Raw genomic sequence first — 16,405 nt, 5'->3', positions numbered from 1 at the left:
CCTGTTTATGGGGGGGGGGACCTCAGGTTGGGATAGACAGCCCTTCTCTCACCGCACACGAGCCACTCCCTAAAAATAAACAAACAGGCTCTATTGCTCCTGATGGAGAAGCTTCCAGTGAGAGACACTTGGAGAGAGCTTCACCAGAAGCAAAGAGACTTCTCTTTCTACTCAAACCATCACGGAAGCTATGCCCATCTTGACTACTGGGCTCTCATATGCTGTCAATGGTTGACCAATGTGCAATCAGAGCCATTACCATCTGGGACCAGGGCCTGGTGGTTCTACTGATACTGCTCTCGGCTATGCGTACACTGTTAAGGATTTCAACCAGGCGACGCACACCTTAGTCTCACCCCAATATGCAGCGTGCAATTGAAATGCTTATGTTCTTATGTTAGATTCAATATTGAGATGGTACACCACTAATATCACACACCCTTTTCAAATACCCCGGGTCACAATGGACCATGAACCAGGCTGGTTGATAAAATATAATATTTATTTATTTTAAAATTCAAAAGAAATAATACAATTTTTAATATGGGGCAGCAATCACCAATGGGGTGATAAAAACAATAGGAATGTAAGCAATGCACTTAGTTGAACCTTATATTGACACATCTACAAAACACCAGGAAATAGGAGTAATTTGGAGTTTAGGAAAAATAGAACTTAAGTTAGAATTTCCCCCTGCAATGTTCCCTCAACCCACAAATCAATTTTGAATGTATAAACATAAACAGCAGGTAATCAGGAGTGACAAATGGAAAACAGAATTGAAATCGGACCTTCCCTCCCCAAATAAGAGAGAAAAACTGATTTTAAACCCTGGCAATGCTAAAAATGATACTCGGAAATAGATGTATAAATTAAGGAATTTGTGCAAAAACCTTGAAACAAATACAGTTCTTCACTACAGCAACAATGTATGAGTACTAACAATCACAGGCAATGGATAACCAAGAGAAAACAGTCGAAATTGAATGGCAGGTTTAAAACAGATTGCAGCAAATGACACGTTGGAAATTCAGCAATCTTTGCAATTCCCGCCTGAAATTACCCTAAAGGTTTTTAATAAACGGGTGAAATATACTGATTTTTATGTTGGGGGACAGCTATAGATCACAGGTACAATAAGGAAGTTAAATTAATTCTCTAGCTGGTAAATTTAATGAGTTATGCAAGATCTAGAAAGGCACGTTTAGAGTAAAATGGAGCGGTGAAAAAGGAAAGGAAATCAGTTTTGACAAGAATATTTTTACTATACACTAGAGCATACAAGCTAGACTACCAAAGATGGACACAATAAGCTCCAGGGTTGTTTTGTGAATTCAACCCTAGCACATCAGCGCCCGGCATGGCGGAACCAGTCCGATCACTCGAAATATAATAGCTTAGGATTTACAAGACAAATTACTAAAGAGATGGCGCTAGTACTAGAAATCAATGGCAAGGTGGCAAGAATGATTGTGACAGTTTTACAATTTATCAGGGTAAGGATAGGATGACAGAGAGGGGAACTAAGGACAAGGCAATACAAGGTATACTATGGTTTTCTATTGTTCCTATTGATACTCACAGTCCACTTTATTTAGGATTTTAGGACAGTCCGCGTTCTGGTCACCACAAGGATCTGGTCTAACAAAGGACAGCCGGACAAAATCAGCGGGACAGGATCAGCTGGGCAGGGACTGGATACCAAAGGATAGTTCTACTGGACTGGCAATTCTGATCACTGGATACTATAGGTCATCAGGGTAGCATGATGGCAGCAGCATGCAGTGAGTGGCAGCAAGCCAAACTGGATCAGGATGCCAAAAGTACCACCGTTTTCTCCTAGTTAATGGGAGATTTAGTGGGTTATTACATTGGAGGCTTTGCTGGGAAGCGGTCAGCACTACTTGGGTGCTACAGTGGGCCCTGGAGTAGGATCAGCAATGCTTGGCCTTGTAGTTGGAGTCTGGAAGATGACGGGTACAGGAACGCAGCACAGGAAATCTGGACGTGTGTGTGTGTCCAGAGTCTTGTCAGGGACCCTCATTTATAATGCCTAGTGAACTCATCCAAGTATATGACTGGGGCAGGCTTCACTAAACACACCCCTAACAAAGGGATTGGACAAGGGTGCTAGTTATCCGCCTCACTCTGAGTTGGTTGGATTTCTAAGGGAATGATGTCAGGTTTATGAGGTGAGCTTTACAATGTCCAAAAACTCCCCCATTTACTTTACTTAAAATCCGATTTTGCCAAAAACATACATTTATACACTTGCAATCTCTTGGCAAATTCTACACACAGGTTACATATTATGTGCCGCACAGATCAGTTCAATCACCAGGTCTGTGGGACCTTGTTTCGCCTTTCAGATACATTTTGGTAATTTTACACATGAAAGATTTGGCCTGAAATTCCATACCTTTGTACACAGATACGAATTATCCCCAGGGATGTAGGTACAAAATTTCACATTTGCAGCATTGATGCTTTGCTTGTTATCTGTTATACTTTGTAACTTCTGTTCCCCATGAGGCAATTAGCTCTACCAAGTCTTAAAAGCAAGGACGAAAAATCACTTTTAAACTGTGACATTTTTAAACATTTTCAAAGTCCTGCTTCAAAGATAGAAGTCTTTAAAGTTTATTCCTGAAATAGTCTTTAGGACCAAAAAGGGAGTCTCTGTGTTCATGAATCCATTTTTTTTCCTGTCCTTCCACCGCTGCCAACTGTCATTTCCTTCAGAGCAGGGTGTGGCTTCTCCCTTGACTGGAATTATATTGCCCCCTTCACACCTCTGGCTTGCTTCCCTGGGAGCTTCATTGTTTGGGAACCAGCAGAAACAAACGTCTGTTCAACCCCAAATTATCAGGGCGGTTGTCAGTATCTGCTGAGAGTTTTTATGATAGTCCCCTTCCCCTTGGGGGGAAGTTTCATGGCTGGCAACTGGAATGACTGGTTTTTCTGAGAGCTTGCAAATCCAGCCCATGTGTTTCAATCTCTTTAATTTCTTATTTTGGGTCCTGAATACCCTATGTGTGTATTATCACCACTAACCTCATCCCTTTACATTGCTAAGTAAGCAGGCTTTCATTCACAATTTATTTTTAAACAGGCCAATTTCTTTTTCTTCAGTCCGCTAAGCCCATTTTTCCACATGTGTTAAAAACTGCTAGCATTTCTTTCTTTAAATTCGGTTTGGCAGCTTCCTCAGATTGCCACTGTCTTTGTAAGTGTAGTCATTTCCTTGAATGCAAGAGTTTTATCTAAAGCATAGATACATTTACATTGACCTGGCTCAGAGAGTTAAAGTCTCTTGGAACTGCTGAGCCTGGATACTTTTTGGAAAGAAATAAACGCCTGTTCCGGTGCAAATGAAAGTGAAGTTATTGATTTCTCTCAGAGTTGGTTTGACTGTGCCTGTCACTCAGGAATTATGCCTGGTTTTGGTGAAGCACAGTGAAATATCCTGGGAATGACGGGGCCTTTTTAATCACAGTGGTTTCAAAATGAACAAATGGAATTAGCATCAAAACAGCATTTTTAAAGGGTGAAAATGTTTCATTTTGAAGGGGATTTTTGGCTTTTGCAGCAATGGCAGGCTTTCCTTTTCACTTGATTCCATTGATATGTTTCAGAACACAATGGCATACGTTTCCAGTGTGTCCCCTTGTTTCATCTTGCCGCCTGAAGTGTTCTAGGCAGGATGGTGCAGCCATCTTTTTTTTGTTGTTTTTTTTGCTGCCAAATGCAGATTCGAGGTCCTGGTGCGCACAGGAGCCAGCGCAGCCAGGTTGTTGTTTCCTGTGCAAATGCAGTTTAGTGATGTGGGGCAATGCCGTTGAATGGGTCAATATATCCCACAACACAGTCCCCTGCTGTGGAGACTCAGTTTAGCGGCACTACAGTACCCAGACTACATAGAGCGACTGGGGCAACACATAGAATGCTTCTGCAATGAGAATATGATGGAAGGTTTTTACGGCGGCACGTTGCTGGGACGCTTTTAAGGCAGTGCTTAGGGGGCACTGCATCACTGAATGGGCATATAAATTGAATGGCTAGAGGCAGTGGGAACAACAACTTCAAGAGGAGCTTCTAAGGTTGGAACTGGCGCATAAAGCCTCCTGGGATAGGTCCATATTGGGCAAACTCGAATACTGCCAGCGAGAGCTCAAAGAGTGCACTACGCTAGGAGCGCAGAAGTTCTTCCCTAAATACGCCCAATCTTTTTTTGAAACCAATCAGCCACTACGATCGATGGCTGTTCTATTACAGGGGCGCCAGAGAGACCAACTCATTGATGTGGTTAAAGCTCATTCCGGCGCCCTGCTCACTGATACCAAATTGATCAACAATCGTGTTGTAGCTTTTTATCACCAATTATACACATCGCTGCATTCTCCCACTGATGAGGCCCGGGCCGAGTTTTTTAACGGACTTCAGCTACCCATGGTGATGGCAGAGGATTTGGGTAAATTAAACACTCCAATTGAATAGGGGGAAGTGATAGCTGCTATTACGAGGCTGGCTGGAGTAAAGGCTACTGGGCCCGATTGCCTTCTGATTGACCTATATAAATCATTGATGGACAAGCTGCCCAAGAGTTACAACATTTTCTATTGAGGCCAGGGACGTGCGAGCCCTGCCTGACTCCCTGCTCTTTGCCAACATTGTAGTGTTTCCCAAACCGGGCAAGATCCAACTGAGTGCGGCACATATAGGCCAATATCTCCTATTAACAAGGATGAAAAGATTTTGGCCAAGTGCCCGGAAAGTCGATTGGACCCCCTTCTCCTGAGACTGCTCCACCCAGATCTGTGTTTTTTATTCACGGGCATCACTCGAGTGACAATCTGAGGGGGTTCTTAAATGTAGCATCCATTGAGGCGGATTGTGATGATATCGTTTTACCCCTCGATGCCGAGAAGGCCTTCAACAAGGTCACTTGGACCTATATGTTCGCTGTTCTGCTGGCTTTTGGAATTGGGGAATACTTCGCAATTCTTGCTCGGGTGACCGAGAGCACATTCTCATGTACCCTCCCAGAATAACTTAGAGAGGAATACAATTCTAGCTGAACAATGGGCAGCAGAATTGGATACTCAGGTATACTGCAGGGACCTGTACACCACCTTTGCACTGATCAATGGTGTTTCCTATAACAAGAGTAACAGAGAAATCCAGTATAAAATCATCCAAAAGATACTATTAAACGCCAACTAGGATGGCAGCAATGAAACTGGTATCAGCTGACTGCTGACGAGGGTGCAAGCGACCAGGTATGCTGGGATACATTTTCTGGTTGTGCCGTGTGTCAGGAATTATGGGAGAATATCCACTAAACCGTTGAGGCAATACCAGGAGTAAAAGACTTGGAACCTAAAACAATGCTTTTTTGTATGGGTGTGGAAGTTGGCCATAAGGATAGTTGTTAGGCAGAAACCTGTGCAGTTCCCTTAGGTACCACTGCAAAAAGTTTAAGACAACAGGAGTAAGCAGTAAACCCAATTGGTAGCAGTCTGCACCACCCAGATTTACCTGGTAGCTGTGGCTGAGCAGTCAGACTTCTCTCAAGAAGAGTAAGGCAGTATATAGAGTATACACAATAGGGTTAAAAATACAGTACAACAAGCAAACACTGACCAGAGCTTTGGTATTAAAAGTATATAATTATTTATTTAAAACACACTTATGAAAATACACTGGCACTAATATATCAAGCAAGTTCAAACACAGTCACTATAAGTATATACACCTCCCTAGTTAATTATTCGACAAGTCTAGGTTAAGACACCACTTATTAGCAAAACAGAGGTGAGCGCATAACCGTAGATGGCACTCCAATAATTTGTTAAAAAGGGAGAGAAAAAGCAGAGTATGAAAATAACACAGTACCAACACATAGGAAACCACAGCAAGTCGAGAAAGGCAGGGTCTACTGTAGAGCCTAAGTTCATAGGCCAGGCCCACTCTTGGAGAGAGCAAGGCGGAATGTGCCCAAGATCACACAGTGGAAATGCACTCAAAGTCTTCACAGAAAAATGTCAAAAGAGGTTGGATCAGTTCAGAAACATAAAGTTAGAAGGTTTGGAGGCCAACCCAGTTGGAAAGTCAAGGATTTACGGGACACCTTGGACAGTCCGTTGCAAGGGCGGCCAGGCGGGACACAGTACCTGAAATGGTGAGAAAGCTCCAGCTGGGGCAGTTGTTCCTGGCAGAGGGTGCAAGCCGTGGCTTACGACCAGAGGAAGAGATGATCTCGACGAGGTAGAAAGCTGGAGGTCGTTGCACTGTCAGGGAAGAAGCCAGCCGCGGAGTTCCCGATTAAAAGGTATGACCCTTTTATTCGCGGTCAGTGGTGAAGCGCGACTATCCGGCCGCCGGGGTGCTTGGCACAGGCGATTCAACCACGAGACGTCCTGGAAGGCGAAAAAAGGAGAACTGGTTGGGCCCACCAGCTCAAAGGGAAGAAGACTCTCCTGGAAGAAGATCTCCTCTGTCGTCGGGGAAGTGGTGAGTTCGTACAGCAGGGCTCCACCGGAGGTATCGTCGTAGATGGCTCAGCTTCTCCCCTCTTGGGATTCTTTAGGTCTTGTGGCGACTTCTGAAGTTCCAGTCCCAAAATCCCTGCTTTTATGCAGAAAAACCCCCATTCAAAAGCCTAGCTGTCACTCAAACATGCTAAGTGGTGAGACGGACGGCTCACCACTGGGACAATAACACAAGAGTGTGACTTGAGTTGCCAAAGCAACTCAGTCCAGGGTGCCTAATCCCCCTCCCACACATCCTGTAGAGCCCAGACAGAGTGGCACCATTTGGAGGGCTTCTGTGCAGAAGCCCGCCAAAAAGTGGAACAAAGGGCTCGCCTTGGGTTAGAGTTTCAGAGGCAAACACAAACGCCATTTTAAACCCGAGTCCTGGCAAAAAGACTCAACCGGGGAATAGATATTAAATAAATAACCCGGCGGTATCTTTAACATTGGACCAAAAAGTGGTGCGTTAAAAATCAATGGGAAAATCCCATAAGAAATATTCCAGTGGAATATTTTGCGTCGTATCCACTGCCACCAGCCAGAAACTCGACAAGGGGGGACTGGACAGTGCCCCCTTGGAAAACAGACCCAGTGGCAATCGAATTACCTCTACCAGTACTTCCACAATATGATGGTTTGTACTGGTTCTGTTCACAATTTGAGACTAGTAAAGCCAATGGTGACTTTACATGCCCTGGGAAACAGTCAGTCCCAGGGTATGGAGTCTATGTTTGGGGGTCACTATGGCACCCCTGTGTTACTGCACTGAGGGTGCTGTGTAACAGTTATCAAAAACACATGAAGCCTTATGGAGTAAAAGACCCCATAGCCCATAGACCATAAAACACATTCACAGTCAAAGGACATTCTCAAATCATGCCTAAGAGTGGGAGAAAAAGAGTCTCGCTCTTAGCAGGAGAAACAAATAAACCCCAAAAATCCAGCAAAGCTGCTCGGGGACTCACAAGGTTTGGGAAATTAGCCTTAACAGAGAATTCTCCCTAACAATAGTAATGTGATCAAGTTGATACATACGCTGTTTGCTGCCTGGAACACCATTTTGGTCAACTGTGAGTCGCCGGAAGGACCGCTTATGAGAGTCTGGGAGGGTCTGGTGTCTAATCTGTGTAGACTGAAAAGACAGACGTATGATAATAGACGAAGTATGGAAAGGGCGCAACATCTGTGGGAACTTTATGGGCAGTACATCTGAATATGAATTGGAACATAGTGGGCATGCTTGGTTGGGTCACTCGAGTGAGGGGGATAGTGCGATTGCGTAGGAGAAGGGAGCATAGGCAGCGCTATGGTAGTTCACACAATGGGACATGTACTGACACCAAGCAAACATTCGACCTGATTGGCTATACTAATTAGGCATACTGACAGGCCTCACCAGGCGGAATGTACTATATGTAAGTCTGGTCGCTATTGGGTCACTTTGCTTACCCGGAATGTTGGGCGAGGAGAACAGACTTGGCAATACTAGAGGGTGCAGGAGTGATGGTCAACCAAGGGAAACAAGACCTAGAGTGAGTTACATGATACTCCCAGCTTGAACTGAACAGTAGTCAGTGCTTTGTATGTATACCATGAATCCTTCCAAGTGGGGTTTACTGTTTTTCTCTCTGCTGTTCCTATATGTTGCTGATGTATGATAACCTTACTATTAATAAAAAAAAAGATTTAAATAAAAAAAAGAAGATGTTAAGCAAGGATCAGAGCATTGCATGTTGATGCAGGAAGGATTTAATATGTTATTCATTGCACAGTTAACTGAGCTGCAAGGGTGAGCCCCACATGAAGAGCAGGACCTATGGAAAATTAGGGGGTGTTCTTTATCCCCCAGTGAGGCTTTATGGAGACAGGATAGCACTGGAAAGCCAGTTATGCCTCTAGCATTATTGAAGGTGGCGCTGGAGCAGCTTCACTACGCTGCGCACACCACCAGAGAGAGTATTGCTGCAACAATTGCAGGGAACTGGTTCACAACAAATATATTAAGATCATGGACCGACCACCACCTCATTAATTTCTCCATCCCAACGTCCACCAAAGCCATTAAGCCTACCACTCCCTCACCACCAGCACTAGCCAGGAGCACCCGTAAATTAACCAAAGACAAACTCCTACCTTATCTGGAGGATCCAGCCCTCAAACCTTTTTCCAATGACCCTGATGTTTTAGCCAAAATCTACAACCTCACGCTCAAAAATGCAGTTGACACCCTAGCTCCTCAAGAACTAAAGAAAGCCAAAATGTCTAGACATGCCAACTCTTGGTACACTTCAGCACTTCAGGAACTATGCACCCTCAAGCTTATGCGCTCACCAAGTGGCAAACTAACCTTCAAGACTCCACGAAAGAAGAATTCAAAAAACGATCACCCAATACAATAAAGCCATTATCCTAGCCAAATCCACCTCCTTCAACACGAGAATCACTAATGCCAAATCAGAATCCAAAGAGATGTGTGCCATATTCAGGGAACTAGCTACCCCAGCCCCCAGAACCCAAGACATCGTTAAAGATGAATCCTGGTGCTCAAGCATTCAAACAGCTATGCTTGATAAAATAGACCTCCTTCAGGGCAAAATTCAATCCCACAACAACTCCCTGACCAGTACTGACCCGCTCATCTCATCCACTACAATCACCCATGCACAAGACACTCTTCTCCTTCGGAGAAGTCTTAGAAACCGAAGTCTTGGCCCACTGCAAAAACATAAAACCCTTCAACTGCAAAGGTGATATCTGCCCTGCCAATATCATCAAAGACTGCGCTGACACCTTAGCACCCTTCCTGACAGCATTCATAAAAGCCTCCTTTGCATCTGGCATTGTTCCATCATGCCTTAAAGAGGCCTGGGTACGCCCTCTCCTGAAAAAACCTTCCCTAGACCCCTCCTACTCCAACAACTACCGGCCCATCACCACAGTCCCGTTTCTGCTAAAAATTCTCGACAAAGCTGCATACTCCCAAATCCAGCACTTCCTTGAAACCAAAAGCATCTAAGGAAAGAGGCAATCAGGTTTCCGCCCCGACCACGGAAATTAATCTGCATTACTGGGCATAATAAACTAATTAGCTGAAATCCTGGACGAAGCCAAACAAGCACTTTTTGATTTATCTGCAGCGTTTGACCTTGTGGACCACAAGACCCTCTGCAGACATCTCACGACATCAGCTCAATTCACGCCAGAAGCCACTACCTAGATCAACTCCTTCCTTGAAGGAAGAGCCATGAGGGTTTTTTCCCCCCCGAGCAGGCCTGCACGGCACCCACCACCATTCAGTGCAGAGTCCCACATGGTTCCTGTACCTCGCCCACCTTGTACAATATATTTACTAAACCTCTCTTCAACAAGCTGGACGGTCTCGGCATAGCATACACAAACTATGCCGACGACACTCCGGTCCTCCTCCTCCTCTCTGGCTCATATGAAAATGATGCCAAAACACTGCACAATACTTACGCCACCATCCAAGCCTGGATGGCAGCCAACGGGCTCTGCCTTAACGGTGACAAAACCGAATCCTCCTAGTCAGCCCCAAGGAAACCCTTACCAAGCTTAATAAACAATACAGCCCATTCACCATAGACAACACACAAATCACTGTCTCACCCTCAGTAAAGACCCTGGGGAGTGTACCTCGAATCCACACTCTCTATGACACGCCAAGTGAACGCCATTGCCTCCGCGGCTTCATTCACAACGAAATTGATCCATGCAGTCAAACCCTACCTATCTACTCAAAACTGTCTCTCAATAGCCAGCGCTTGGCTACTGCAATGTTCTCTTAGCTGGTATCTCTGCCAAAAATCCCAACAAACTGCAAATTATTCAAATCAATGCACTCCGAGCAGCCCTTAACATCCACAATAGGGAGCATACCGCCTATCAAATGCGCACTGCACACTGGCTCCCCGTCAAAGAACGCATCATCTTCAAGACCCTAGCCATAAACCACAAATGCCTCTCCCTCACAGTCCCCTCTTATCTCTCAGAGAAAGTAGTCAGAGCCAGTTCCTCCAGACCCAAACGATCACACTATTCCAACCAACTGAACACCCCAACCATCAAACGGGCCAAAGCGGGCGGCACCAGCTTCCCTTTCATAGCTCCAAAACAATGGAATGCCCTTCCAAATACCCTAAGAAATGAGACTTTGCACCTGTCCTTCCGCAAAACCCACAAAACGAGGCTCTAACTAGTTCACACTGCACCCCTAGGTTCTCCCCTTCGATACCTGTGTTCATGAAGGTATTAGTTGTATCTAACACGGCAAATCGAAAATGGGAATTTTCAGTATTTAAAACTTACACTAACAAGGAGACCAGCTACTCCAAAAGAGATCATGTGGCATTTGAATACTATGGTATTACTTCTTACAACTATGTTTTGCATTGTGTTTATATTTTCTTATGCTCTTTACATTTGGTGAGATACTGTTTTACAATTCAAATGAAATGTTTGACAATGAAATATCTCTTTCCATTCCTGATAAAGGCACGAGTGATATCTTTCCTGATATCACTAAAGACATTTTTAGACTTAAAAGAGATATTGGGGAAGATCAGAGGTATAAATTCATACCTTGACAATTCAACCCATTTAAAGAATAACATGTGGTATCAACACATGAGTGAAGTGGGGAGGAGAACGTCAGATGAAAGCGGTTATGTATGGTCTCTCATCCTTTATGCCATGAATGCAGCCAGAACATTTATTGCATGAGAAATAGCTGCACACGGCACAAAGTGCCTCAGCCATTTAGCAGCATGCACATCAAGAGGACAATTTGAGGGGAAATGGGCAACCCTAAAATGGCGATCTAAGAAAACATTTCCATGTGAAGATGCTTACCATAAAAACAAAGAAGATGGAAAAAGACACAGGTTGGTTGAGCAGAAAGCTCATATATTCATCCCTGACTGGAGAACAAATAAGGATTGCTGAACAAAAAAGGTTGAATTGTGCGGATATATGGGAAATGTCAGGATTCTGGGAGTGACCTCAGCTCTATGGACGAGTGGCTACCAGTACAGGATGGAAAGAAGGAATGTTAGCAGACAGTGCCCATTTATTGATGAAAGAACCAATAGAGATAGTGCAAATGGTCAACAACGGATATCTAGTGTCATGGGCCAAGTATTCTAAATTACCAACATGGGTCGAAAATGAAGCAGGACCCGTATCTATATTGCCAATGAAGAATGCAACAATATGATTCAGGAACAAAGGCTTGGTTCTAGCTGGAGAAAATAAAGGATGTAAGCAGACACTTGAACTGCCAGGAAGAATGAAGGAACTTCTGTGCAAATTGAACACTATTGGGCCTGTGGATCCAAGGCTTATATGAAGCTGCCTAAGAATAGGGGAGGAACCTGTTTTCTGGTGATCATACATGTTCCTGCATTGGTAATTCCCCAAAGTGATCTCCACATTGACAGTTTCCCGAAAATGGATGCCCACCTGAGGAAGAAGAGATCAGTTAGCCTCACACAACGAAAGAGGGAGAACTATATTATGGCTGTATACCTTGGGAACTGAGCCATTCCCTGGAACTGTGAGCACTATCCATTTGAAATCTCTGTTGGATTTGTACCTTTTTGTTGAACTTGAACATTTGTGCACTTTGAGCCCAAAGACATTACCCTTAGCACCTTGTAGTTCTTTTTAGAATGAGAGGGCTAGGATAGGATTTCGGTCACAGGACATGTTTGCTTTCGACATCTTGACGCAGGGCAGACCGGTAGTTTTGGTTGAGGTATGGAAATACCTCCTAGAGTAGGTACAGTGAGGAATTTCCCAACCCTATATAATATTTGAATAAAAGTGAGTCCTCTGTGTCCCGCTTCATTCCTGATTCCTCACATATGGTGTCAGTAGTATGATCGAGCTCAGTTGACACAAACTGGGGAATCCTCAGATTTGAAAAGCGTAGTAACAGAGCCTCCAATCCATCAATAGCTACAGAAAAATCTATTGGATTTGACCTATGTAGAAGCAGGGGAGAATGGTGCAACCCGGAGACATAATGTTAATTACCACTGATGTGGTTCTAGTACCCAGCCCCCACACCCGAGGCACTTACATAGGTTAGCCTCCAAGTCTGGCCTAGCTTGGCGATGTGGCCTAGACGTCCTAGCAGGCGTCGCAGGTCCAGACTATGGAGTTGATGTAAAGATCTTAATTAAAAACCGTGGGAAAGAGGCATACTATAAATAAAAGTGGGAGAGAAAATCTCAGGTAATCTTGGAGAGAGCTTTGTTATCCAAATTGGAGGAAATCAGGAGCACAGATATAACAGAGGGGGGAAAAGTCTTTGGGGAGGCAGATGAAGATTCCCAATAACGTCCAAAACGGTACAATTGAAAACCCATGGTGAGGAAGCCAAGATCATTCCTGATTTAGCATTTGCTCAATGGAATGACCCCTTGCTAGAAGAGGCTTTTTTACATGTGGTATTGAAAGAAGAGGGAAAGCTGAAAGGAGAACCACTCTTATTCCTAAAACAGTGCCTCCTTTATAGAGGCGACTTTAGCCTCAATGGTACTCCTAGATCCCAGATTATGGTGCCTAAAAGTCACAAGAGGATGGTACTGGAAATTGCCCACTTCCACTTAACAGGTGGTCACTTAGGGACAGCTAAGAAACAGGCGCAGGTAAAAAAAAACGCTGATTCCATTGGCCTGGAATCTATGATAATGTGAGAAACCTAGTACTTAACTGTGCCCAGTGTCAAAAGACTAGTTCCCAAATACCTCCTCCAGCTCCACTCCAGCCTTTGCCTATCATTGATGTGCCCTTTTCCTGTATACAGTATGGACATAGTTTGGCCCCTTGAGACATCCAGGTTGGGAATTGGTTACATCTTGGTAATTGTAGATTATGCTTCTCAATACCTGGAGGCTTTCCCATTACGTAATAATACGACCCAACAAATCTTGAAAAATGTAACACTTTTTTTCACTAGTCGTTTTTCTAAAAAAATCCTAACGGAACAAGGGACTACCTTTATGAGTCAGTTGATAGCAGAGGCAAAGGAGATCCTACACATGAAGTCTTAGGACCTCTGTCTACCACCGGCAAACCGATGGGTTAGTGGAACATTTCAACTAAACCCTCCAAAAGGTAATTCAAAAATTGGTTGAGGCCGACGGCAAACATTGGGATATTATGAGATCCTGTGCCCTTTCTGATGTTCCCAAAAAAATATATATTCTCAACAGGGTTTTCACCATTTGAGGTATTGCATGGTAGGTAGCCACAGGATGTTCTTGACATGCTAAGGGCGACCTGGGAGGAGCGGGAGAAAGCTATTACCACTCTCACAAACGGCTCAATGTTTAAAAGAACACATGGCTACCGTGAGAACGATAGTTCAAGCCCATCTGGTTAAAACTCAAGAAAACCAAAATACTTCTTATGATAAAAAGGATTTACTTGGGTATTTGTCAATTGGGCAGAAATTATTCTTCTCCGATCAACATCCGAGAATAAGATGTTGTCTAAATGGCATGGACCCTTTGAGGCGATTTAACAAACAGAGAGAAGTTGGGTTCTAGAAATGATCAACCCTGTGCTGAACTCGGTTCATTGGTTAGATGATCTAGATATGTCTGTGCAAGGTCACAGGTTGATAGAGGTAAACCCACACCTCAAGTAAGGTATAGGTGGACAGTCCTGGTTATCTTGCAGTCTTTGGTTTTTAGTGAATCCTATGTATAAATTGATTCCACGCTTGTTTGGCAATATGCATAGAACATAAACCCTTCTGTGCAAATGAGCAGTAACATTGTTCTGCTCTTTCTGACTCTTAGTTCTCTCAGCCGTTTTTGTGTTTTTCATCTGTCACACTTGCCTAGTCCCGAGCACTCAGAAACCGTTAGGTGTTATTGCCTTTCCCAGATTACACTACAAAACAATATGCATGCACATTTTTCGTCATTACGGCTTAACACAACCTCTGGACATATAACGTGCTGCTGGCATATCATAGTGCATTCACTGCATTTTAACACTAATGCCCATCCATTTGTGCTCAGTAACCCAGCATGTTATGGTGTGGTCGCCAAAACATTTTGAATAAATAGGTGTTGTTTAGCCTAATGTAGCATAGTTCATAAGGTTAAACATGGCAGTAACTATAAACATTTAATAGTTTTACCTGTAATCGAAACCAATCCAATCTCATGCCTCTGAAATCAAATACCTCTCCATCTTCCACTAAAAAGAACAAAAAAACTTAAATGCAACACTTCTTGATTAAGTACAGGTTATGCACTGCATGACTCTATACTGCAGGCCCGACCACAAACCTCCCTCCAGACTCATGGAACATCTTTCTGGTACAGAAGGAGGGTGTCACCTTTGACTGGCATACAGTAAGAACAGTTTGGTTAGCTCAGAAGCTTTTGTGAGCCCTCCTGCATCTGGTTCCACTTTACAACATTAAAGGTCCCAGTCCACATCAAACTGTGAATGGAAAGAAAGTGTGGGGATGCCCTGATGATCATGTAGCAAAATGGTGTGTAGTTGGTGCAGTAAAATAGCCACTACATCATTCTTCACTTCACTCCAACATACAAGACGCACTACCTGCAAAATGTTGGGCAAACACACCAGTTCTCAAGCAAACATGCATTGCAAAGTATTTTTTTTTTTACACACAGTTTATGTAGTAACCCAAGAGGCTGCCTTGAACAAAAACTTTAAAGAACATGGCCCTGGAAAGCTAATGAAGCTCCCTCTGTCCTTACTTCATAAGCATTGTATCCTTACAGGACAGTACGTTTCTGACCCTATTAAACGTCAAATAAAAGGCGACAACCTATTGTAGCAATAAAAAGTAGCACCATAGGGCCAGCAATGCTTTGATGCAATACGAACCAAATTCCAGAAAAGCGACTATATAATTTCCTTGAGTGTCCTGTGGTCCCAAAAATATTTTGAGCTACCTCAAGATGACCATATGCCTAAAGAAGAAGGAGCCAGGGGGCTAGGCTCAGCAGCAAAGGGAAAAAATGGATAATGAGGGCTTTCCGCAGAGACCAGAACATCCTGTGAGCAGGCAAGAGCGCTTGAGTTTGTTGCGATCTCCAGGAGTCTTCTGCCGTGTGAGTGTTATGGGCGCCACGATGCCCACTGGCTTTCGGCGCCTTCCAAGTAAATACATTCTGCGTATTAGCATGAAAGAGAATGGTGTGGATGAATATAGGAACAGTCCATCAGTGAACTAAGAATGCCTCCTCCAAGGAGCAAGGATATTTGCCATACAAAATGCAGAATGATGTACGCTTACTTATGTCTTTGGAGCTGAAAAGATTTGTCAACGGATGACCTAGGACTGAAAGTTTGGAGAAAATGTACTCATTGAAAACTGTCTGACACTGAGGATAATGTCCTCTTGCTAATTTTCAACAACTAGCAAGTGAATGTCAGACAACCTTTTTGCACTTATCGACTCCTTTACATTTTCCGCCCCACTTCTATGCAGACGATTCACATATCTCTTTTTCTCTTCCTTTTCTGACTTTCTACACCAAACCTGGATTGTCCTCATTCCTTTTGCACCTAAACACTTCTAAAGCTAGACCGCTATTCATTTCTTCTTCTCCTTCATCCAAATCTTCTCCCTCTGGTGTTTTCTTTCCTCCTACTTTTTTCTTCCATTCTTGTCCACAGCACAACATCTTGGCATCATACTTGAGTATGTGGGTCTTTTGGGGTCGCCTGTACGTATAATGCGCATAGAATTGCCCTCACCCACAAGTTCATTCCCATCCGGATCGTGGATGGAGTCTATCATCTGGGCCGCCAGTCTGCCGTGCATAGCGAGCGCCATCAGGTACAGGGGCCTTTCC

At 43.9% G+C, this 16,405-nt stretch overlaps 1 protein-coding gene across 5 annotated transcripts in view; it reads right to left on the bottom strand.

The window, feature by feature from the left end:
• NCKAP1 (NCK associated protein 1) overlaps positions 1–16,405 on the bottom strand; it is a 1,877,983-nt gene that overhangs the window by 1,109,157 nt on the left and 752,421 nt on the right. For all 5 annotated transcript variants that reach the window (XM_069615779.1, XM_069615776.1, XM_069615777.1 and 2 more), the window contains one exon: positions 14,710–14,768. In XM_069615779.1, the coding sequence (XP_069471880.1) occupies positions 14,710–14,768 (59 nt within the window). The remainder of the gene's footprint in view (positions 1–14,709; positions 14,769–16,405) is intronic.

Source organism: Ambystoma mexicanum, chromosome 9 (genome assembly GCF_040938575.1).
Source record: "Ambystoma mexicanum isolate Mex_15411 chromosome 9, UKY_AmexF1_1, whole genome shotgun sequence".
NCBI classification, from domain to species: Eukaryota; Metazoa; Chordata; class Amphibia; order Caudata; family Ambystomatidae; genus Ambystoma; species Ambystoma mexicanum.
The sequence above is the reverse complement of the archived record's forward strand: the minus strand, read 5'-3'. Positions and strand labels throughout refer to the sequence as shown.